General features: G+C 37.1%; 4 protein-coding genes across 4 annotated transcripts; 2 read left to right on the top strand and 2 right to left on the bottom strand.

Annotated features, from left to right (window-relative positions):
• The first annotated feature begins 3,261 nt into the window (after nucleotides 1-3,261).
• Nucleotides 3,262-9,969, top strand: fas (Fas cell surface death receptor). The gene is made up of 9 exons (XM_014973055.2): nucleotides 3,262-3,558; nucleotides 4,042-4,172; nucleotides 5,192-5,326; nucleotides 5,984-6,101; nucleotides 7,427-7,497; nucleotides 7,622-7,720; nucleotides 7,885-7,925; nucleotides 8,179-8,197; nucleotides 8,289-9,969. Exons 1-9 carry the CDS (start codon nucleotides 3,497-3,499, stop codon nucleotides 8,582-8,584), a joined length of 972 nt encoding a protein of 323 aa, XP_014828541.2. The 5' UTR covers nucleotides 3,262-3,496; the 3' UTR covers nucleotides 8,585-9,969.
• A 1,069-nt stretch (nucleotides 9,970-11,038) lies between these two features.
• On the top strand, nucleotides 11,039-16,768 carry itprip (inositol 1,4,5-trisphosphate receptor interacting protein). Its single transcript, XM_014973051.2, has 2 exons — nucleotides 11,039-11,238; nucleotides 13,521-16,768. The coding sequence occupies exon 2, from the start codon at nucleotides 13,589-13,591 to the stop codon at nucleotides 15,167-15,169; it is 1,581 nt and encodes a 526-aa protein (XP_014828537.2). The 5' UTR covers nucleotides 11,039-11,238; nucleotides 13,521-13,588; the 3' UTR covers nucleotides 15,170-16,768.
• Nucleotides 16,083-18,693, bottom strand: LOC106907378 (glutathione S-transferase omega-1-like). Its single transcript, XM_014973052.2, has 6 exons — nucleotides 18,552-18,693; nucleotides 17,561-17,669; nucleotides 17,226-17,448; nucleotides 17,024-17,125; nucleotides 16,792-16,898; nucleotides 16,083-16,450 (listed from the first exon to the last, which is right to left on the bottom strand). Exons 1-6 carry the CDS (start codon nucleotides 18,577-18,579, stop codon nucleotides 16,300-16,302), a joined length of 720 nt encoding a protein of 239 aa, XP_014828538.2. The 5' UTR covers nucleotides 18,580-18,693; the 3' UTR covers nucleotides 16,083-16,299.
• Nucleotides 18,694-20,179: 1,486 nt separating this feature from the next.
• LOC106907371 (glutathione S-transferase omega-1-like) lies at nucleotides 20,180-22,685 on the bottom strand (the record flags this gene model as incomplete). The annotated part of the gene is made up of 3 exons (XM_088013446.1): nucleotides 20,180-20,559; nucleotides 20,850-20,956; nucleotides 22,623-22,685. Coding segments are annotated over 3 exons (321 nt in total), but the record flags the coding sequence as incomplete, so codon positions are not given.
• Between the last annotated feature and the right edge of the window lie 1,134 nt (nucleotides 22,686-23,819).

Raw genomic sequence — 23,819 nt, 5'->3', positions numbered from 1 at the left:
TCAAGTCACATTTATTTGTATAGAACATTTCAGCAACAAGGCAGTACAAAGTTCAAGAACTATGAAACAAGCAATAAACATTATATTTTGTCAAATGCCATTATCAAACTCAGGTGTACACACATCAAATATGTTGATCAATGTTTCAGTTACTACTAATCAACTAATCAACTCTAAACAGAGTTGCATTTGACTCAGTGGGACTCGGTGTTTCAGCTGTTTTACAGTTTTCTGGAAGTTTGTTCCACATTTGTGCTGGTAGAAGCTGAATGCTGCATCTCCATGTTTGGTTCTGGTTGTGGGGATGCAGAGCAGACCAGAACCAGAAGACCTGAGCAGTCCGGAAGTGTGATAATACAATAACAACAAGCTTTTAAAGGAGTAGCATTATGTATTTTCCAGGCACATAGTGCCATTTAATAAACAATCAAGCAACTATGTGCTATGCTATGTGAAAATCTCAGCGATTTTCACATATTGATATTAGAAGTACTTTTCTAGGTGAAGATGGATCCGTTTAGTAAACAAAATTGTTATTTTCTTATTTTGAAAAGGAAGTGATGTTATTTGCATCTTTTAAAGTATATTTAATATTGTACAAAAAATTCTTCAATGGTTAAATGAAAAGTCTCTAGAAAGTACCAGTTTTTTAAATCAAATTAATCAATTAATTGTCAAAATAATTACTAGAATAATCAATCAGTAAAATATTTGTTAGTTGCCGCCCTACTTGTAACACTATATAAATAACCAATCAATCAATCAATCAGTCATGCTTTATTAATCACAAAGAACAATTACATTAACTAACTAGGATGTTTCACATGTTTTTCTATGGAGAACATTTTTCTTATTCCTGTTGACATTTAAGGATTTAATATGCTGTCTTAGGTCATATTAGTGAAAATAGATCATTCTACTAGATTCGTTAACTTTTAAGCTATTCATTAATTCCTCTGGCTTGTATTGTATCGCCGACGATAGTTTATGACAGTGGTAGGAGTTCGTCCCTCAGTCAGTGAACTGATCCGATTCCCCCTCTGTCTGCCTCTGCGGTTGTGTCCCTGGGCAAACCACTTCACCCGCCTTGCCTGCTGGTGGCGCCAGTGCATGGTACCCTCGCTCCTGTCAGAGTGGCTCCAGGGCATCTGTGGCTAAGGATAATGCAACTCTCTTAGCAAGCTTTAATGAAATGGAGATGAAGTTTCCTGCTTACAGCCAGTCGGAGATGGAAATGTTTACATTACTGGTTGCTTTGGCCTTTTGCTACTCTGCACCTGACTTCTTGTTCAGGTTCGAAATGCAGCCACCTGCCATTTATGCCTCACAATCAACTATACATCAATACATCAGTTGTAATTGCTTTTACGACTACCAACTGAGTAATTGTTTTTTATACTCTACCCAAACTATTTTGTAGAAAAATGCGATCATGTGAGTAACCAATCGGAGACAAATTGTGAAACCATTTGCCTTACACTATCGGTTAAGGTGAAAGAACATTCATGTGACCTTACTGAGCTGCTGTTCTTCTATAAATTATACTTTTTTATGATTTTATATGCTAATTGTTTGCCATTTGGCTGTAGATGATTTGCTAACTAGTTAATATGCCACCTTTCTCATTGTAAATAACACACACTCTGCAAGTAAACATGAAGCAGAGCTTGTAAAAACTGCTGTGACACCAGTGAGACTTGTAGTCTTTTGTACCGCAATTTGCTTCATACTGAGGGCCTGAACTCTCTGCTGTTGAGAAACGATTGTTTCCTGGAGGTGTGCACTGTGTTGAGGTTTTAAATTTTACCCAATCGCTAATGTACGTAATGCGCCATGAGGAGCTTACCAGAAGTTGCCTGCACTGTGAACAACCTTCCTTCACTGTGAAGAGAGAAGTGCCCATCCGAACGAGGCGGCTGTTAATATCAGTTCAGATCTTTGAAGCGTGGCCCAGACGGACTGAACGGCTTTGTTTACTCCCTCTGCTGCCATTGCTAAAGCTACGGGCAGATTGCAATTCCAAACCAACGTAGAAAATCAAAGTCATTGTTCACAACTTTTCCTTCTGTTCGCTGATTGGTCTGATCAAATATCTACCAGAGACAGACAATCCGAGTCAAGAGGAGAAAGCCCAGAGTGTGCTGGAAATGATTTTTTGTGTGTGTGTGTGTGTGTGTGTGTGTAATTGCACAGGAAAGCTCTATTGAGACTGGATCTTGAAACATCTTTTTTTTTGTTTAAATATTTTCAACCTTTGTTGCTTTCCCATTGGAAAAAAAGAGAACTTCATCATAATTGTCTTATAACACTTGAGAGGGTTCCTTTGTTCTCTCCAAGACAGCTTTATGGTCAGTGAAGGCAGTGGAAGTGATGCAAAAACATGCAAATCATGTGAGTTCTCCTCTAATTTAGGAATATTTCCCACATGGAAACTTTCCTTCAACTATTCAGCTTAGTAAATAAATTCTCCATCTAATGAGGTCCACTATGTCATTTCAATAATATCACGAATCACTAAAACATGCTGATTCAATATTCATTTATACAATATTAATTATATAAAAACATAAATGAACCATGATTATTCTGAACTGTCGTGTTTTCATAGCAATGCAACCTCTTTTGGCTCTTTGCCAATCCATTAGCATTTCAACACGTTCAAAGCTGCAAAGCTTCACAAGAGAAATAATCTGGTTTTAATCCATGTAATCTTTTAAATTCTACCGCCTTTCCTGCAGCCATATCACCAAAGCGCAACAGCACCACCTAGTGGTGGAAGTGAAGTGTAGCGTTTGAAGACGTCTAAACTGGACTTTTTGTTATACAACAAAGCGATTATTTATCTTTTGATTACACAAGGTATTAAATAAAGGCATATTTTAAACACATTTATGTGTTTTAAGGTAAAAGGTTAGCGCATCATTAGACAATGGATGTATTGAATATATAATAAAATTGTTTTCACAAACTAACTTGTCAGTTCAAAGCTGTGTATAATTTTTTTCCCTTTTGCCTGTCCTGGAAAGCATGAATTTATGAGCATCATTTTCTGTCTCTTAAGGTGTATAATAAGTTTTCTTTAAAAAAAAAAAACGCATAGGCCCAAATTTAATCTCGAACAGGTTTTTTAGTTTGAGGATGCGGTCATTCAGTTTGAGTTCTTGTGAAAACCCTGAGTCTGAGCGTGTTTGTTTGGGACTTCCCAAAACACCTCGACTTACTGTTAATTATCATATGAACAACTATCAGAATCGCAAAACGAGCCACTTTTTAACCGGAGAACCTGATATTTACAAAAAGAAAATCAATAAAGCGTCCAAATTGTATATGCTGTCATAAGAGAAAATGACAAAAATAACGTTTTAAAAAACTAAACTTTGTTAAAAAAAAAAAAAAGAAAAAGAAAAAGAAAGCACGAGCTGCCAATAGAAAATGAAAGTTAGAAAAAATATATATGACGTAACACGGGGAAGTTTACGTTCAGTCCGAGTCAACAATGGCGTCCTCACGCAAATTCTCCGAGGTTCTCCTTTTATTTTGTGTCGTCCTTTTTCTAAAGTAAGTAAAGCGACATTTTTACACACATACAGTAGTTTTGTGGATTCATTAAATGTTTTTTTAATTACATGCGGTGTGTGTTCGGTGACACTCGAGGCTGTTATGACCACAACTTGATTTAAAGCCTGTATAGAGTTGAGTAAATTGTAATCGGGATTAAAATCTGGAAAAGAATTGGCTTTTGTCATAAAAGAAGGAACCGAGAAAAGAACATTTTAAAGAAACGAGCTGTTTTCATGTAGCTGTGTTTAAGAAAAGGTGTGGTTCGTCGATCCATAGAGAAGAAGAAGAAGGAAAAAAAAAAGAAGGGCAGCCAAGTTCGCGCAACACACGAGTTTTAAATGAGATTTTTATTGTAACCTGTTGGTAAATAGGGGCGTATTCAATTAAACTACATTACAATAATACAAGATTTGTTTGAATTATTTGTTTTAAGTAATGAACAGAAAGGAAATGAATGATGGGTTTTACTTTCTTTTTCAGTGATGTTTTCCCAGTATCTACCGAACTAAATGTCCGACACTCTTTTCGAGAAAAGCTTCGTGTGAAAAGGCAGGGATGTCAAGATGGCACTTACGAGCACAATGGCATAAACTGCTGTAAATGTGCAGCTGGTAAGTTTTATGAAAAATGTATTGTCTGAAAATATGCAGTCTAAGAAAATACGTTTTTTTTTTTATCTGCAATCTATGGCTTTCTGCCCAAGGTGTTAAAGCGTTGGGGGAACATCTGCCAAAAACAAATACATATTTACTCTGCTAAACAGCTGTATGTTCATGCTGAAGTGGGATTAGGAGCCCCATAGGCTGGCTGTTGATTTCCTGTGCAATTCCTCTAAAAAAAAAAAAAAAATCTTGCTTCCTCCACAGTCTGAGTTTTCTCCCCTTGACTAGGATTGTCTCCGGTAGATTTTTTTTTTTACTGGGCCAATCAGCAAACAGAAGGAGAAGTTGTGAACAATGACGTTGATTGATTCTCTTTTAGAGCCTGCCTGTAGTTTTAGCAGTGGCACCAGAGGAAGTGAACAAAGCCGTTCAGTCCGTGTTGGCCACGCTTCAAATTTTGAATTGATATTAACCATCCACCTCGTTCAGATCAGCACTTAACTCAGTGTTTCTCAACCCTGGTCCTCACCGACCCCCTCTCCTGGATGTCTTAGGTATTTCCCTTCTGCCACACACCTGAATTGTATCTCTGGGTGATTAACAGGCTTCCACAGCATGTGATAGTCATGCAATCATTTGAATCAGCTGTTCTGGAATAGAGGCACATCTAAAACATGCTGAGCAGGGGGGCGGTGAGGACCAGGGTTGAGAAACACTGACTTAACTGTTGGCAGTGAAAGATGGTGGTTTACAGCCCATCTGACCGTCCAAATCCATGCCATGCGTGAAATGTATACAACTGTACAACACCTGTCACTATGGACATAAAAGTGAAAAACAACAACAAAAAATTATGTGAAGAAAAATTACAAAGGGTTTTGTAAATGTTTTACACATCAAAACCTGAAAATGTGACGGGTATTTGTATTCACTCCCCTTCCCTCTTTACTCTTAAATTCAGTGCAACCGCTTATCCTTTATCACCGTTTGTTTTTCTTTACTCTGATTCATGTTTGTTTAAATTGCAGGTCAGAAAGTGGTAGAGCACTGCACTAAAACTGCAAGCTATGGAAAATGTAACTTTTGTGACGGTGGGACTTATAACAGTGAACCCAATTCTAAGGACTCCTGTGAAATCTGCACATCCTGTGGTCCAGAAAACGGTAAAATCCTAGCAGGAGGGCTTTACTTGACAATTTTCTCAGACTAACTGAACAGTGGAGACTAACCGATGAAGTCTGCACTGTCATCCCCTTTTTCTGCACCCACTTATCCTCGCAGGATAGCAGAGGGTGTACCATGGTGGCACACACCACAATGTCAAATTCAAATAAGTTTTTTTTTTTTTTTTTTTTTACTGTGGTTTGTTTTACTGTCAGGAAAAGTCTTTTTTGTTTTGCAAGCACACCAGTGAGTCACACTCTTATCACCTCTACCCACCTGCATTAATGCATCTGGCTGAGACTGAACAAATTAATATTCTTTTATATCAAGAGGATAATTTTCTATTTTTGGTTTTAATTTGATATGTATCCTATAAAAAGTCTCAGATCTATTTATGTTTTCTAATATATTTTTTGAAATGGAACCAGGATAGCTTTGTAAGATCAACAAGCTGTTAATGTCTTGAGTACCTTGATTTTCATATTTTCGCAAATTGTACTTGCAGAATTATTTGTTTATGCAGTTAATGTTTTAGTGATATAAGAAAGAAGAATGAGCTGCTTTTCAATAAAGCAAAAATTGCAGTGAGTCTATTTTCAGCATGGGGGGTTTATGTGTGAAAAGTTCTCAGTTACAACTTTGTTTTGTTCTTTCAGCTAATTTAGAAGTAAAAGAACGCTGCACCGCCATCAATGACACAAAGTGTACATGTAAGGAAGGTTACTACTGCCCCACTAAAGAAGGAACCTGTAAAATCTGCCATCCCTGTACAAGGTAAGCTTGCTTCTGTCGGATCTTTATGCTCAACCATTTATAGAACATTGTTTTTATTAAGTTTCTTGTTAGATCACACGGTACTTGTAGGGATGTGTTGGGCAATCTTAAGACTATTCTGATAAATATAGGTCAGAAAATGAACCCTGACTCATTGGATTTAATTTTTGTAATTTAGTCTGTTTATTGAACGTTCTAAATTACACGGATCCAATAAATAACCATTCAACTTGAAATTGTGATGACAAATAATTATAAATATATTGTTAAATGCATGTAAACATTTAGTTGGACATTTGTATGGAATATATTTTAAATTATGCAACACAATAATTCTTTATGAAGTCATTTATGATAAAGCTGCAAGTATATTATTAAAGAAACGACAAAATGAAACTTAACATATCTAATACCTTTAAAATATTTCATTATCCTGCACAGTTACCAGCTTATTGCATTTCAACTGAAATCTACAACCAAAACCAGCAGCACCTTGCAGTGGATCGGTATTAATCACTGCTGGGTGTAAAAAAACTTGTAAGACAATTAAAAATGCACATTTCAAAATCAGGAAAAACATACGCATCATCAACACACAAAGAATTGCACATAAGCATAGGCACTATGAGACTCTGTGTGCGATAGCCCCATATAGAAATTCACTGCTTCAGATGTTAGTGACTCAAAAACAGTAATGCATAACAAAGTGTAATTGCTTTTATCTAAGTAAAGGAACAGCAAACTTGCAAGTATTCCTACAGCTGCTGGAATAATGTTTCATATTGTTTATTAATAATATAAACTTCTTTTTTATTATTATTTTTGATTTGTAGACTTAGGAAACTAAGTAAGAACATTTCCTTTAACGTAGAAAAAGTGCAGCACCTTCTGATGACCAGTGACCCGGGGTGCACAGGAACATGTGGTTGACCACTTTCTGTTTTATAAAACCAGAGGAAATGTCACTTCCTTCAGCATTTTATTTTATATAATCAAAAGGACTTCAATCCACATGAAGGGTTTAGGATTTTTTATTATAATTATTATTTATTAAAACATTAGTATCCCTTTCTCCTCAGTAACCAGCCCATGTCTAGTGCACACATGAATGAAGTCCAGGCTCTGGAGTTCAGTTATTCTGATAACTCTGAATATATTTGGCAAGCAATTTACGTGGTTTTATTAGTTGAAGAACATTGTAAGAGCATAAGTTTGAAAGCTTTACATTTGGGCTCCTGTTAAACAAAACTTCTTCCACTTGTCCTTAAACTTATTTTGAGGAAAACAAAAAAAAAAAACTGACCTGGTCTACTACTTACTTTAAGATGTGATTCCACCGGCATCAAAGATGCCTGCACACCCACCAGTGATGCAGTGTGCAACGAGGAAAGTCATGGTGAGCTATTGTTGAATTTATTTTACAATGACACATTCAAATTGGTTTATGAAATTTACTTTTACCTCATTTATGAACAGGAGTGGTGTGGAAGAGCTTATGATAAAAGTGTTTTCCTTTTAAGCTTTAACAGGTGGTGAAGTCGCTGGCATTGTGATTGCAGTTCTTGTTGTTGTCGCCGTTGTTGTCGCCGTTGTCGTCATGTTCAGGAAGAAAATTCTGGGTAAGCGTACCTAACCCTCAATACATGTATGCCAGATATTCATTTGGATTTCAGTAAACAGCATTGTTTATCATGCATAACAATAATTCAATCCATTAGTTATTTACAATAACAAATTGTTTTTCTTTCTTTCCTTTTTTTTTTTTTTTTTACTATTTCTAAAGGGTTTTTTAAAAAAGACACACCAAAGCCCTCTGGCCCCGTGGTAAGTTCATTAACTTAGCAACTTTTATATTTTAAGATACTAGGCTTCTGTGTCGTGTTTTCTAGATTCACCTAGAAGACAAAGTTTTAAACGTCTTTCTCTTCTTTAACCTTAAACAAGCTGATCCTTTATGTAGGAGGGACAGGTTCGTTGTCCTAACTACTACCGTGTTTGTGTAACAGTTCTGTGGAATAGCAAATGATTCTGTAGATGTAAGCTAATTAAAAACTAATAATCGCTCTGTGCTTCACAGATTGACCCACTTCTTCCAGGTAAGACAGAATATGTCTCTGTATGATCAATAAATCCGTCGTGTTTTCCTTGGTTGACCTGAGTCACATCTTCCCTGTCTTTTCATCCCAGTGGATTTGGAGCCGCACATAGTGGACGTTGCAGAAATAATCGGCTGGAAAGATATGTGCCAAATTGCACTCATTTGTCAGATGGCAAATTCCATTGAGAATGCAAAACTCAGCCACCACAATGATGGTGAAATGTGGACCCAAGAACTACTGAAAAAATGGATGGAGGCAAAGGGCAGGCCTGCCTCAGTAGAGCTGATCGCGATCCTGCGGAAAATGAGGAAAAACAACAAGGCGGACAAAATCAAAGCCATTCTGTATCCGATGGACTCTCCTACACAATGTAGTTCTGCCTAAATATTTTTAATATTTTATGATGTTAATAAAATGATAGCATGAATTATTTTTGCACAATCAAAAATGTTTACAATCTTGCAAGCTTAGAATGTGTAAAAAGAAAAAAATCTTTATATGAACTTTTAAAAACTTTAAATTTAGCGAATGGACTATCGCAATCTAGATGCTGATCCAGCTGGCGGGAAAATTGTGCTTTATTGTATTTTTGCTTTTTTTAAGTTGCTTCTGCTGACTTTCCGTTAAATTTGTAATTTTTCAAAGAGGTTTACTCTGTATGCACTGAATGAATAAAAAGTTCAAATACGTAAGAGGTCAAAAAATACTTAGCATTTATAGCATGTATTATTTAACTTGTTGGTAACACTTTATTTGCATAAGACTGACATGACACTGTCATAAACATGACATAACACCTGTTAGGAACATGAAGGAGGCTTTACGAATGTCTGACCTGTCATGAAGTGTTGTTCGGTAAATAATGACACTTTTAACGCCAAGTTGCATTAAAAGTGCCAACTTTGCAAGATTTTGTAAATTATAATTTAATGCAAAGTTGGCATTTTTAATGGACTTTCAATGCAACTTTTAGAGCAACTTTGCATTAAAAGTGTCATTATTCACCGAATGACACTTCATCACAACAGTCAAAGACTTTTTTTATGTTCATGACAGGTGTTATGTCATGTTTTTGACACTGTCAAATAAAGTGTTACCAACTTGGTTTTAAAAGATTCAACATATGATGCTCTAGCATTGTTGAATGAGTTTTATTTTGTCTTTCTGTACTCTTTCACCCACTCATTACAGATGTGATCGTCCTTTGTAATTTTATTGCTCTTTAATTTCTGGACATAATTGTTTTTTTTGTTTTGTTTTTTTAGATTTTCTCTTAAAGATGTTGCAAATCTTAAATTCACTTGAAAAAAACAAAAACAAATTCAAGTGGACATTGAGCATCAGTGGTTATATTTTGCTTAATAAAAAGGGGAAAAAAACCAAAGGATAAATGTTTAGTTGTGTTTTGTGGCAGAATATTACATGCAGCCCTGGGAAGGCTTCTACTATAAAAGCTGAATGTGACGTTACTAAATTAAAAATTTCTCTTTGGAAAGCATGGAGTGGCATACAATCAATAGACGACACTTGACAGAGTTCGAAGACACTTGTTTCAGACTAGAAGCCTTGTTATCTCAGCCTAAATGTCTGATTTTTGCATATGGATGTTGCTGTACATGTCTTACTTTTGTTTTAATACCAAGAATAATACATATTTTTTTTCACTATTTTGTCTGAAGATTTGGAAAATTAGTAAATATCCCAAGTGATTGTATCAGTTCTGTGCCTGAAAATGATTCAGATACTGAATAAATAAGCAAAATCAGAAACAGTGTGTTGAAGTTTATCCGGATTAGGTCATATAGCTTCTTGCTCTTTATGGACTGTGATAGATTGTGCTTCATTTAAACCTTTATTGGGAGGAGACAGAAAGAGCTTCCTGCTGTATCAAATTTTCAATATAATTTTGGTTTTCATGCTATTTTAACATCTATACTATTAATTTCAGCGTCAGAAACATCAAAACAACCTATTTGTGTGAATGATCAAAATGTTTTATTATGCCCCTGTTTTCTGTGGATATAAAATACACTATGTTTTGACTAATTTCACAGGTATGACCAGTCTGGGGTATTTATCCACCATTCACTTCTTCTCTCATAATGGAAATGATGTTTGATATTTTGCAGTTTTCCCCTAAAATCATCTCCTATGTTTTTATTCCACATTAAATATTAGACGATTGTTGCTACACTATGCCACACAAAAACAACCCTTGCTTCCTGCTAGCACTCTGAAATGCTTTTTTGCTGAAATGTGCTATAAAATAAAATTTGACAGATTTTGCACCCCGTTTCCAGTCCAGCAACTGCATAGTCATCCAAATGTTTCTCCACATGACAGCACTCTGATATGATCTGAAAGTCTGAGATGTACAGAGTGAAAAGCAATGGTGGGAGTACTGACCCCTGTGGCGCTCCGGACCACCTGGATAGAGATATGCTCCTTAACAATTGCCTCCTGACCTTTTACTTAATTGTATCCAGTGCTGAAGCTCCACCTTGTGGTTCAGAGACGTTTCATTTTTCAGTAAAACAACCACTAAACTAATCCTTGTATGTATGTGTTGGTTTACATTTCTGTAGATCACATGGTTAACTAAAGGTTGTATGATTTTAAAATTTGCAACCACTAAGTTCACATATTTTATCAGGAAAAAAGTTAAAGTCAGAGAACAATATTTTTGGATATTGGGTTAAACGTGGTGCTGCAAAAAAATCCATGAGTACGAAAACATGCAGAAAAGTGTAGCTACTGGGGCTAATTTTAAACTACAGTTGCAGTTGTGCGCCGTTAGGCCGACTGAATAATTTGCGGATTGAAAGTAGTCTTGTCATTGCTCACAAACCCCTAGTTTGGGGCGCAGCAGTGAAATCTGGGCGGTCTGTTTTTTTGTAGCATGGGTGGAGCGCACAGCCAGGAAATGTTGAGAAGAGGAGGCTGAGTGAGAGAAACTGTCCCCGAGTTGTTCGCATGGAGGCTGCTGCTTTTACCGGATGGACTTCATCAACATGAACTTCCACAAGAAGGGCGCGCAGGTAGGTTTGACGACTCCGTTTTTGATAAACATGTTGGTGTCTCTACAACCTTCACTTTAGAGGAAAGTCAGCGTGGGGATGCTGAAACATGCTGTCCAAATTATGCAAGACCTTTTCCCGGGAGTATTTGAGTTGCCCTCTGTTGTTGTAAAACTCCACTTACAGTTTCTGGAGGCACAAAGGTTCATTTGTTCGCCGTTCAGGCTCTCGGTGACTCATTTGGTCTGGAAAAATGTTTGTCTACCCGCCACATTTAGCCCTCTATTTAGTTGCTAAGGCAACAAAGGCGGAGCCGCCAACTGCCAAAATTACGTCACTGTACTCGCACGGTTTCGTTACGTCTTTGTGGAAAAACTCATTTCTTGTGATATTTCACAAACGTACTCTAAAGCGTAATAATAGCTACTTGATTACATTATCTAATAACTCAAGACAATATATTAACTTTAGTAAAGCTACATCTATAGAAATACAGTTAAATATGCAGTAGAATTCCTGCTGTTTTTTTTTTTTTTTTTTTGGTCACATCATGCAGAGTCTGTCTCACTTTCCAAACATTTAACCTTGGTCAAGTGAGGATAAATAATAACCTATATATGTATATTGAGCCACTTGTTTTAACACATTGTTTCCTGTATTGGTAAGAAACAATGTTCTGGTTTAAAGCCCTCAGAAGGAATTGGCACCCCCTCACAAAACATGTGATGTTGTGGTATGCATTTGTACTCTGTCCCCTTTACTCTGATACCCCTCAGTCACATAATTAGTGAATAGAATCCACCTTTATTATCAATGTAAATACAGCTCACCTGTGAAGTCCTGAGGTTCAGCATATAGTCTGGGTATAGAATCTTGACAGAGCATGCTTCAGTGAAGAAAGCATATGGCGCACAACTGCAAACATGTATGATATGGTTATCAACCTAAATTCATTAGTTGGGCAAAGAGAGCATCATTTAACAAACAGCCAGCAGGCCCTGTTGGGAAAACAATTAGTTTAGTCCTCCATGAATCTGGCCTTTATGAGATGGTGAAAAAAAGCACTACAAAATTCCTTTTGTAGTTAACAGGCCCTTTAGGAGACACATGTAGTGACTGGTCAAATGTTTGGCTTTTATGCAAACAGCTAAATGTGATAGAAGTAAACTGCATCTGTCACCCTGATCACACCATCCTCATGGTGAAACATGGCAGTGGCAGCCTCATACTATTGGGGTACTTTTCTTCAACAGGAACAAGAAAGTCTGTTTAGAGTTAATGAGAGACTCATGTCCAAGTTTTTGTAATTCTAGCTGTTCTACTCTCCTCTCTCTGGAAGAAATAACCAAGAATACATGAGAAGGTTTCTAAATATATGAATCTCCTCCACCCCACCCGAAGAATCCGCTTTTTTTTTTTTTTTTTTTTTTTTAAATTCTGCTTCTTTACATGTTGGTCAAAGCAGCCCGCCTTGTTCCGTTGTGATAAGTCATTTACAGTTTATGCCTTATCAAAGATAAGCAGCTAAACTTATTTTTTGTGGTACGTTTTTGTAACAGTGGCTAAACAAAGCTTATCTAATATGCGTTTCATTTGGGGCCTCTTGTCGAATTCACTGCGTGTTTTGATGCAAGTGTTGGAAATATTTCTGGTGAGTAAGTCGTACAAGAACCTCATGGGTTTCTATGGCTTCACATACGCCATTACTGCTGCCATTTTAATCCCTCGAGCCGACAAGAAACAACTCGTGGTGTTCAAGTGAACTCATAGTACGTTCACTTCCCTTTTCTAGTGCACCAAAGGAAGTGTCAAGTTAAAATGTTATCACTTTATGACGTTATGAGGATGTAAGATTGGACGATTCCTTCTAGAATATACCTGCAAGGACTTTGTCGGCAAGTAAATGTTAATTTTTTTGCGTAACAAGGGCATTTTGAACATTATGCACTTGTGTAACATGATATCCTAGGGGTGGCTTATATTAAGCTTTTAGGCTTATGTAATATCCTCTTTCCTATACAGCAGAAATTGAAAAGATAAACTCAATGTGGATGTTTACAAGGAGGGAGTACATGCAGTTTTGAGGGGTGACATTTTCTGAAAGGTTTAATCTTTCTACCTCTCTCTAGCCAAGTGCGATAGTGGATGAGTGTGTCACTCAGCACACAGCGTCTGTTTTTAGTTGTATGGTCTGTTCTTCCTGCAGTGGGTGGAGGGCTTCCTATAAATAACTCTTATAAATTTGTATTGTCTTATATTCATGTGGACTTTTACTAAAAGAAATATTTCTGTTTCTGTTTCAGGATGTGAAATACAGCTGTCTCGATGTCTGCTTGGTGCCTGATCGGGTGTGTTAAACTGCCGATTCAAGATGCAGGGAACCATTGCACGTGTCTGCATGGTGGTGGCCGCTGCCATACTGAATCACCCGTTACTCTTCCCCCATGAAAACACCACGCTGCCGGAGCAAGATGAGGATCTGGTGGCACGGATGCGGGAGCACGAAGAGATGCTGGAGATGGAGCATGCCAGGCTGGAGAAAGAGCTTGCGCAGCTGGACTCCGAGCTGGAGGAGACCCCATCGGATCAAGGTTTCAGTTGGTACTTTTGGAGCGCCGTGTCTTTTGTCATATTCCTTGCCATCGAGATGTGCAGAGCAGATATTGCAGAAGATGAAATTCGTCCAGTTGAGGACGAAGATGTAATATCTGAGACCGTATCCATCCCACCCAGGATGATGGATAAGAATGCCCTGAGGAACTTCTGTGATAAATGCACCTACACTTCGTCCCATGAAAACTGGAAGGTGAGGGAGTTTGTGGAGGGTTTTGCCGACGACCTGCTAGAGTCGCTCCGGAGCATGTGTGACAGGGAGGTGGACATGGAGGTTGGTGATTTCATTGGCGTAGGAAGCATGTTTGAGTCGTGGAAGGTGTGCCAGCCTCTGATGTGTGACCTTTTAGTGCCTTTCACACCTCCTGATCCTCACTCTTTCCTGTACCATCTGTGGTGCAGCTCCTCTAGTGACATTCCACCAGACATGCAGTGTTCTGGCACCATAAAGGTGACCATGTTTGGGGAGGATGAAGAGGCCTGCCTATGTGGTTCTGCCAACCTTGGGGAGGACGTGCTTTGTCTGTTGCATAATAAGAACAAGGTGGTCAAAGTGAACCGCAGCCCAGATGAACTCCTGTGCTCCTCTGGTACACATTTCTTAGCCAAAGATCAAATCATGCGGTGGTTTCAGATTGCTGTCACCAAAGCGTGGGCCGGAATCTCCCACAAATACGACTTTGAGGTCACTTTTCGGAGCCTGGATGCTGCTGGTGCTCTGAAGATCCGGTTCCGTTCTGGAAAAGTCATCGTACTGAACCTCATCCCCGTGGTCCAGCTGGAAGACACGGACGCTTATTTTGTCTCGTACTTTCCGTCAGATCACAACAGTTTCCCAGACCCATACTGGCCTCTCTCCTTAGCTGTCTGCGAGAGAAATTTGCTGAAGTATTTAGCTAAGCGACTACCACAAAATTCTTGCCACTTGCACTGCCTTCAGGTCGCTACCTTCCTTCACAGAAAGCAGTTGAGTCTGACAGGAGAATCTGCCCTCACTAGCTACCACTTCAAGACCTCCATGGTGCACTTGCTACTTAGCACCAGGACCTCTGCATGGGGAGCAGCCAGTTTGGAGCGTAGGCTTCAGGATGTGTTCAGCTTCTTGCAGAAGAGCTTGCAGGAGAAGAGACTGTACCATGCTCTAATCGGGAACAGGAAAGTGCCTCGTGACATTCGGGTTCCTGAGAGATTCCGCAAAGCAGAACCCATCAATCTGTTCAGGTCATTGGTGCTGAGGAGGAAGCTTTATGCAGCGACCATTAGGCACTTCCAAGAGATGTTGAGAAATGCGCCTGTTCTTTTAGAGGAGTATACACCTTATTTATCCAATGGATGTTAATGCCACCGCCTGGAAGAGGGCTTGTAAGCAGAGACGCAGCTTAATATGGCTCACCATCCAGGGCGACTGAGCCTGAGAGCTAGCACAGAATATCACCAATAAAATAGTTGGTGACTGATTCTCCACTTTTTACCTACACTTAAGTCAAAAAATTATTCAAACCACTGGCAGATTTCAGATCGAATCGCTTCATTTCATGACAATGTTTAGGATAATAAAGGATAATAATGAGACCTTCCAACCTCAAAGACCTGAGCTCATCTCTAAAGATAAATACCAGTGGAAGCATGCAAAAAGCTGGTCAGCTGTTAGGATTTGATTGTTGTAATTCCAATTAAGCCATTTTTATTAAGAAGAATGTAATTTTTTTTATAAAATGTTATCAAAATTGATATTCCCTGTTTGAGAGATACGAGTCTCATTTCTTGTAAGAAATAAACTTATTGGTGGAATGAAATAATTATAAATTCAAATTTGCCAGGTGGTATGACTAATTTTAGGCTTACCTGCAACACTCAAGTGTCTTATGGTTACTGATAGTTGTGATGGGTTACATGTTGGATAATATATGCAGTATTTTGCAGAAAGATCTTTTCAACTAAAGGGGTGCAGGCCACTCAGCTTCTTTATTTATATGTGTATGTATTAACATAAAAATTGTAGTTACACCAAATTTTCCTAAGTGGTTTTGTGATTGCATCTCTTTTTAGTCATGAAGTTAACCAATCCATTTTCAGAGATGGAGCTGTTTAACAAGCTAACAAGAACCCTTTGTTACTCCTAACTCCACCCAATCCAAAGGCAGCTGATGCTTTCCCTTTTTAAAGCATAGTGCTTTTTTAAGGTATTGTTTGTGTCTGATATCTACAACTTATTTTTAGTAAACAGAGAAAAAATAATTTTAACCAGAGACTGAAACTGCATCATTTTTATTTTTAAAAAAGTACAAAATTTTGACATGGCTGATCAGAAGCTCATTCAGTTAAAGGGACACAAATTCATTTACTTTGTGACAATTATCTCTAAGAAATACAGGCAACATATCAAGTACATAGACTGTTCAGTGGACAGTTTTATAATGGAGCTGATTTGTGGTAGTGAATATAAATGGACAGATGAACAGCTGTTTGTTACAGGCCAAAGTCATAGTTGGGTTTCCCCTCAGCGACACTCTTGTAGAAGGCTTTGTAGGTGTCCATATCGAACATGGTGTTTTTAACAGTTGGATCCTCCAGCATGCGCTCAGTCCACTTCTTCAGCTCAGGAGTGTGGTCCAGGCAGCTGACAAGATGAAGGAAATAAAATGATGCAGAGAAGAACATTTCAGAAGCACAGTTTTTGGTTTTATTTTCTAAAAACCGATTACCGCAGTCAGCAGCCAGTCATACAATGTTTTTTTTTGTTGTAATACTGTACTTGAACGATACTGCACTGACCAATAAGTAAATTACTTCAAAACAAAATGCTTTGCTTTTGTTATATTTTTTTATGCTTTTTTTTTTTCTTTACCGTAAATGATAACTTTTAACTTCTGTTTTTTTGCACATATTTGTACCTATTCAATGAATACTTTCCATAAATAAAATTACATATTTATTACATGGTTTATAAGTATTACTTACTGCTGCAGCTCCAAGACCTCGATCCTCTCAAAAAATGGCCACATCATGTAGTCGATCATTGTGATGGCGTCACCTTCAAAGAACTTTGTCTTTTTCTTCTCTAAGTGCTGAAAATCAATCACCACCATCAGTGTTGTGCCGAGTATAGTGCGCTCATTTGGCGACCAAAGTAATTAATTTAACCTTGAAGGTAAAAAAGGGAGAAGAATATCCCAATATGTATTCGACCCACCTCATTCAATTTAGCAAATTTCTCTTTCAGCTCAACTTCCTGTTTAGAGACATCCTCTCCATTCCTCCTTGCTGATGGGATCTTGTAGAAGTAAGGTATTACCTAAATAAAAAAAAAAGTAGCAGCATTTCTTTGGTTACTGAAAGAACAGGCATAATCAAAAACTAAAAAGATTTTAATGCAAATTTTGCATGGACTTTACCTTGGAAAAATGCTCCAGCAGCATTCTTTGTTGGGCTTTTCCAAAAGGAGGAGATGGAAGAAGCTTTTTCTCAGGATACACTTCATCCAGATACTCACAGGTGATGGGAGACTCGTATATAACTTCACCAGCAGATGTCTCCAGTGCAGGCACAAGACTGAGAGGGTTCTTTTCAAGAAACCACTCGGGTTTCTCTTTCAAATCGATGTTGATGGTGTCATATCTTGCATACGAAACAAAATCGGGTTGATCAGGCAGTGAGAAAATAAGTTCATCAGTGAATTAAAAAAAAAAAAGTTGATTAAAGAAAATAATTTTTTAAAATGTATTTTTACTTGATCCCTTTGGCGTTCAGCACTAATCTGGTCCTTTGAGCAAAAGGGCAGAATCTCATGCTGTAGAGGCGCAGCCGACCTTTGGGAACAGGGCCGGGTGCAGGGCTTCCTAAGGTCAACCACAAAAAGGTTACTTTTACATGACAAAATGCAACAAGACAACAAATGTGTATCCTATTCTGATTATGTAATATTCAAAAATATACGTTTTTCTTTTAAATTCCCAATAATTTTCTAATCTTTCACGTCAACATTTCAACTGAAAAATCTAATTCATAATAAATAATAATTAAAAAGACAAGGATGAAAATCAGGTCAAGTTGAGGTATACTAGAATAAATATCTTAACGGGATAAGAGTAGACCTGAATCAACGATCTGGCTTTTTGTAGCGCATATTACACTTAAGACATAAATGATAAGAAGTATTATAGTGACAAACTACACAAAAACACTTATAATCGTCAGAGAACTTTTGAAATGATTCTCTATAACTTGTGTTTTGAAAAAGTATTCACCTACTTTCAGATTTCTGCTGCGTCAAGCTATTGCGTCGGTATCTCAGAAAGTGCTAAAACAAACTTTTACTCTAGTTATAGCCAGAATGTATTCACTTGTCCGCTTAAAAATGCCATTTGCCAACACATTCATGTCATATTAAAAACTTTGATTCAAACACATTATGGCTCGGTAATGAGGAAACAAAAAACCTGCAGCTCAAACGGGTGAAGAAATGCTGATGTAATGGATCATTTACAAGCAGGAGGGAAGAGGTCATATAACAGAGACCACAATGACTTAGCAGATTTATTCCTATCATTTTTTCTGCCTGAGAATGTCAATGAGGTTAGCACTTCAGGGTTGGTTACAATAATTAAACGAATTCTTGGAGAAAACAAACTGGACTACCCTCCGCGGTACAAAGTTTAGCAAGCTGACAGAACGCAGGAAACTTTCTATCTTTCATGTTGACTTATCTGGTCGTTTCTTACCTTTAGCGAAACATTTTTCAGTAGCCATGGCGTTCCTGAGGACTGGGACGGAATCTGTTTGACCAGAGATGACAACACGATGCAAAGCGCAGAACTACTTTACTTTATTAACTACTTCCGGCGTAGGTGCGTCAGAAAATTCGGAGCCAATAGCGCATTAAGTAGGCGGATACAAATGAAAGGTGACTTAGCGTTACAGGTGAAGTAACTGCTTTCCGTATATATCTGTTTCTATCGACTATCATTTAAAATTCTTTAGATATATTTATTTATTCACAATTTTAATGATGCAGATAAAAACAACCAAAACGAGACATTGCACAATATGCCAAAGAAGGAGAAAAAGGGTGAAAAAAGGGGTGCTTATTGAATATTGTTTCTCCGAATAATAGAAAAGGACAATGTTTTGTTTTGTTTTTGAAACTATTCCGTTTCAGGTAGTTTGCAGAGTAAAAGTTATTTATTTATTTATTTATTTATTTTACAATGAATGCAAAAAACACACATTTTTGTACCACAATAATCTTAACATGAAAAGTCTTGACATCGTGAGAGTACATATAAATGCCTAGGAGTACTTATTGATAATAAATTGAGCTTCGGGACCCCAGGCAAAATCAATGAACACAAAAGTACAATCGTATAGGCACTTTTATTGGAAACTGTCCTGCTTTTAAGAATGGAGATTTGTCCTGTTTCTCATAAAGATTGCATCTCAGGACAATATTTGGTCTAATGTGCTTTTACTTTTTCAGTTCTTACAGGGCACATGTTTGCATTCTGCAAAAAAATGTCTTCCCCAATCCAAATTCCATTCTTATCTTGACACTCCATGCCCTGTTTCACCACACAGGTCTGTCAGGTCTGATTTCTTTGTATTTTGTCATGTATTCAGACGGTAGTCAGAATACATGGCTACTGTGAAAGCTTGGACGTCTCTCTCAGAGAGTGGTATCATTACATAGCACAAGTAAGGCTTAACATATTTGGCTCTTGTTAAATTGTTGAATATTGGTGGAAAAGACTACCTCAAAGGGTTTTCTTTTGTGGTAGTATGAAGACTAAAGTCAGTCTGCATTGAACTGAAGCCAAATTCCTTCTGTAGGACAATTATTCAGTTGTTAAATGTGTGAGAACTGTTGCCCTGAAGCAACTCCCTTGGTGTTCAACATTCAAAATCAGCTCCAGCTTTGTGCTCACACATTCACCGTCTAGGAGACAGAGCCAATGTTCAGCTTTCACACAGAATATATTTTCTATTTATTGTGTGCAAATTAATGGGTGGTTTATAAATATGACCTACATTAATTGAATAGTAAAAGCCATACTTAAATAGTATGCACAGAGTGTTTGTCAAATAAGCATATTTGAATAATGTGCATGCAGACATTGGATTTGTAATGTTGCAGCTCTTTAGAGCTTCATTCTTTAAAAATACAGTATTTTGTCACCTTTCATCTGTTTTTATAACTTTAAACACATAACTTCTAGGAAATAGGGAAGAAGCATTATAGTTGCATATTTACTTATCCAAACCTGGCACCTTCATGTTTGAATCTCTAAATCTTATGGCAACCGGTAAGAGTGAAACGATAAAAGATAAAAACAAAAACAAAAACACAGCAGTATATCTTTGATGGAATATATTTTATTTTTATTTTTGACATAGATAGCACATGTCTAATTTTAGAAAGAAGTTTTGAACCAACACCCACTTTCATGAAATTACCTTTTAAATGGCCAGTAGAAACAAAATGCAATAGAAAGAGATAAAAAAAACAAAACAAAAAAAACAGCCATATGACAGAAATAGAAAACATGTAGACTTGTTGCTATGAAGCGTTGATTATTTGTTTTCTACAGGCCATAGTCATAGTCAGGTTTTCCATCCAGGAAGTTGTTGAAGAAGGTTTTGTGATTCTCTGTGCTGTGCATGGTGGCTTTAACAGCCGGGTCCTCCAGCATCAGCTCCGTCCACTTCTTCAGTTCAGGTGTGTGGTCCAGGCAGCTGAAAGATCCAGAGAAAACACTTTACAGCACATCAATTTCCAACTCTATGCCATCATTTGGACTTAATACATTCCCTGATATTTCTGAATAAAACCCAGGCCTTATGGGTGCCACTGACTACTGAGGTACTGGGATGTCCTCTGATACCACAATTAACTTTTTGCTGTACTTCTTGTTGGTCTGGTTTATTCCTATTAAATGATCTGAAAACTTTTTGAACCTAGAATACAAAAAACTAAAAAAAAAAAAAAAAAAAAAAAAAAGAAAAAAAAAGTAAATATTACTCACTGTTGTACTTCAAACATCCCAAGCCTCTCAAAGAATGGCCACATCATGTAGTCGATGAAGGTAATGGTATCACCACCAAAGAATTTTGTCTTCCTTTTCACCAAGTACTGAAAAAAAAATCACATTAAGCACTGCTGTCTGGGAAAAAAAAGCAAAGCAATTACAATAAGTATTTAAAATACAAAAAGTTGTTAAGGATTGTGTTCGTGAGAACATATCGGACATTAATGACTTATTTTAACATTATCCAACTAAAAACTTAAAATAGTCTGACATGTTGACTGACCCATGTAACCTTGCAAATATATTGCCATTAAAACACTCTTAAAAATCTCAGAAAGTGCAGATTGTGCATTGACAGATTGCACTGACATTTTTTTTTTTTTGAAAAAACACATTATCACTGATTGGCTTTCTGCAAAACTCCTGCTTTCAAGCATTTTTCAAGCACCGGAAGCATTGAGGACGATATCTGACAAATTCAAACAATCATTTCTTAATATTCTGGAATATTTTCCCATATTTTCTTATGTTTCTAATATATTCCAGTGTTTCAGGATAATTAATATGTATGATCATCCCCAGTAATTTTCACTGACTAACTCTGTTGGTTCTTTTTTTTTTCTTCCTGAGCAGAGTGACTGCAGAAAATGTTTTCCATTTTATCAAATTATTCCAATAGAAGACACAAGTGTAACCTCAAGCCACATTTATTAGCAATGAATACCTACATCGGATTAGGAAGGCGCTGAAAAGCTTTGCTCAAAAGATACACTGAAATTAGAAGCACAGTAGCCCTTCAATTTCCACTATCATTACTGTCAGGGGTATTACTGTCCTCTTCAGAAATACCCATGGCAACAGCAGCTGTAATTTATTATATCAATAAAATTCTTATCTACCACAATGAGTAAAACATGCAAGGGTCAGAGGTCACTTCATTACCCACAATTAAATAGATAAATGTGGAGCATTTGAGTACATGCCTGAAACACACTGTTGCTGTGCTTGTCTCATTGGCTGACTGCTTTGATGAATGATCTCATATCCATCACCGTCTTAGAGACATTATGTTCTGATGTCTATAATAATGGGTCTTATCCAATTACTCAAAATGGTCAGATTTCATTCTTTAAAACTTTCATGCTTTGAAATAAGCAATAGTCTCAACTATTTTTATGAATCTGCAAGCTGGAAACTTACTTCCTATTTTCTCAGAAAGCCTGCTGTTCCTTTTTCATAACACTCTGCCTGTCTGACTATGATTTCTAATGATTAGATAGAAAAAGGAAGTAGAATTAAAGCAAAGTTTGCAGGAGACACAAACAACACACACAACCTGATTGATTTTACTGAAGTTTAAGTCTACTGTTGGGTCCTGATGTTACTTGTGTAATTAACTTTAAAGGTAACTTCATGTATTGTTACTTTTAAACTAAAATCTCCAGCATGGAGAAGTGGGATGATCTCGGGTTTTCTTGACAAGGGCTACCTTCAAGATGATCTCAAATCAACAAGTAGGGGGTAAAATGTATGCACAAACAACAGGACAATTATACTAAAGAAAAAAATATTTTTTTTGTCTCGGAAACATTCAATCAATCGTGTCAAGAATAGTTTACATGCTAACTTTAAGCTGAATCCAATTCACACAAATACAGCTAATTTCTGTTTTAGAAGCCCATAAAAGTTTCACATAAATCATTAATAGCCCCAAATTAATCTGAACAGAATTAACCAATGGACATTTCCCCAAAAGATATTACAACTTACTTCATTTAGACTGGTGAACTTCTCCTTCAGTTCAGCTTCTAATCCTGACACATCATCGTGATACGTGATTCAGCGGGTTTATCCACACAGGAGCTTGTCAGTAAAATTTCATATTATTAAAAAAATATTGCGGCAATTCTTTAAAAAAATGATAAATTAATTACACATGGTGTTGCATGTCAAGTTGTTTATTGTCTAAATTACATAAAATGATAATTGAAGGCAAACGAAGTCACCTTTTCTTCTCAGAATGCGTTGTAAAGTAATAAAAAGGTCACAATGACTCTGCACTTTGACCAAAACACACGCCCGTTTACAGAACAGCCAGGAGAACCGCTGAGTAACTACGTGACTCAGCATTTTCTGTCTTATATTATGACAAAAACATTATTATGTTTTGCCTTTTTAAATTTGTTTTTGTCATAATAATGACAACATAAGAATAAAAACGACTGTATGGTTTCTAAGCAACTATAGACGGCTGTCTAAGGATGGTGTGCCTCTTGTTAGACATCAAATATATGCCATTGCTGTTCCATAAGAGTACTATTGCCATCAGAAGTCTTTCTCTGTGCCCAGATGACATTTTGCAAAGGCCAAGATGTTATTATTATTATAAAGTTTTTTTGATAGGGACAGACACACATCAACATAGACAAACTGAATAAAACAGCAGTCCCATGTTTGCATCATGGTGCAACAGCAACAGCTAATTCGCAGCACTTGTCCCTAGTTGGGCTTTTTAAAAAAATAACTCCAAAAATTTGAAGTGATCACCATTTAAAATAGCACAACATAATGTAAACAAACAGAAAAATGTAGGACAATTTTCTGTTTGTATCAGAAAATTATGTTTGTATCAGAAAATTATGGGAATTACTCAGACAACTGACTTCCTTTTAGGTCTGCAACCAGTAGTAGGGATTCAGTAGTGTACAGTCTCCGCTGGACTGTCTTCCTTGAGATGTGGACATAGACATGGCTATCTACAACCAAGGCAGCCTTGGTGGTAATCCTTTTCTTTCGTTTTTACCGTTTTCCCTTTGAATTTTTCCACACGGTTAAACTTCTTGTGTTTTTAATATAATACCTGGGAAATGCCCTGCTGGCAGAAAGCATGAAGAAATACTTGCAAATGGAGCAGGCTGCAAGTTGGAGGAAGAGCACCCATGGACTCCAAGCAGGAGGAAACGATCT

Source organism: Poecilia mexicana, unplaced genomic scaffold (genome assembly GCF_051168715.1).
Source record: "Poecilia mexicana isolate PSO_F unplaced genomic scaffold, ASM5116871v1 scaffold_15, whole genome shotgun sequence".
Taxonomy (NCBI): Eukaryota; Metazoa; Chordata; class Actinopteri; order Cyprinodontiformes; family Poeciliidae; genus Poecilia; species Poecilia mexicana.
The sequence above is the reverse complement of the archived record's forward strand: the minus strand, read 5'-3'. Positions and strand labels throughout refer to the sequence as shown.

Bases quoted from the DNA above. Each gene is read 5' to 3' on its own strand.
- itprip (XM_014973051.2), top strand. From the start codon at position 13,589: ATGCAGGGAACCATTGCACGTGTCTGCATGGTGGTGGCCGCTGCCATA.
- LOC106907378 (XM_014973052.2), bottom strand. From the start codon at position 18,579: ATGGCTACTGAAAAATGTTTCGCTAAAG. The intron at 17,449-17,560 runs GTAAAAATACAT...TTCGTATGCAAG, and splicing joins CTGAACGCCAAAGGGATCAA to ATATGACACCATCAACATCG. The intron at 16,451-16,791 runs GTAAGTAATACT...TCATCTTGTCAG, and splicing joins GAGGTCTTGGAGCTGCAGCA to CTGCCTGGACCACACTCCTG.
- fas (XM_014973055.2), top strand. From the start codon at position 3,497: ATGGCGTCCTCACGCAAATTCTCCGAGGTTCTCCTTTTATTTTGTGTC. The intron at 4,173-5,191 runs GTAAGTTTTATG...TTTAAATTGCAG, and splicing joins CTGCTGTAAATGTGCAGCTG to GTCAGAAAGTGGTAGAGCAC. The intron at 6,102-7,426 runs GTAAGCTTGCTT...ACTTACTTTAAG, and splicing joins ATCTGCCATCCCTGTACAAG to ATGTGATTCCACCGGCATCA.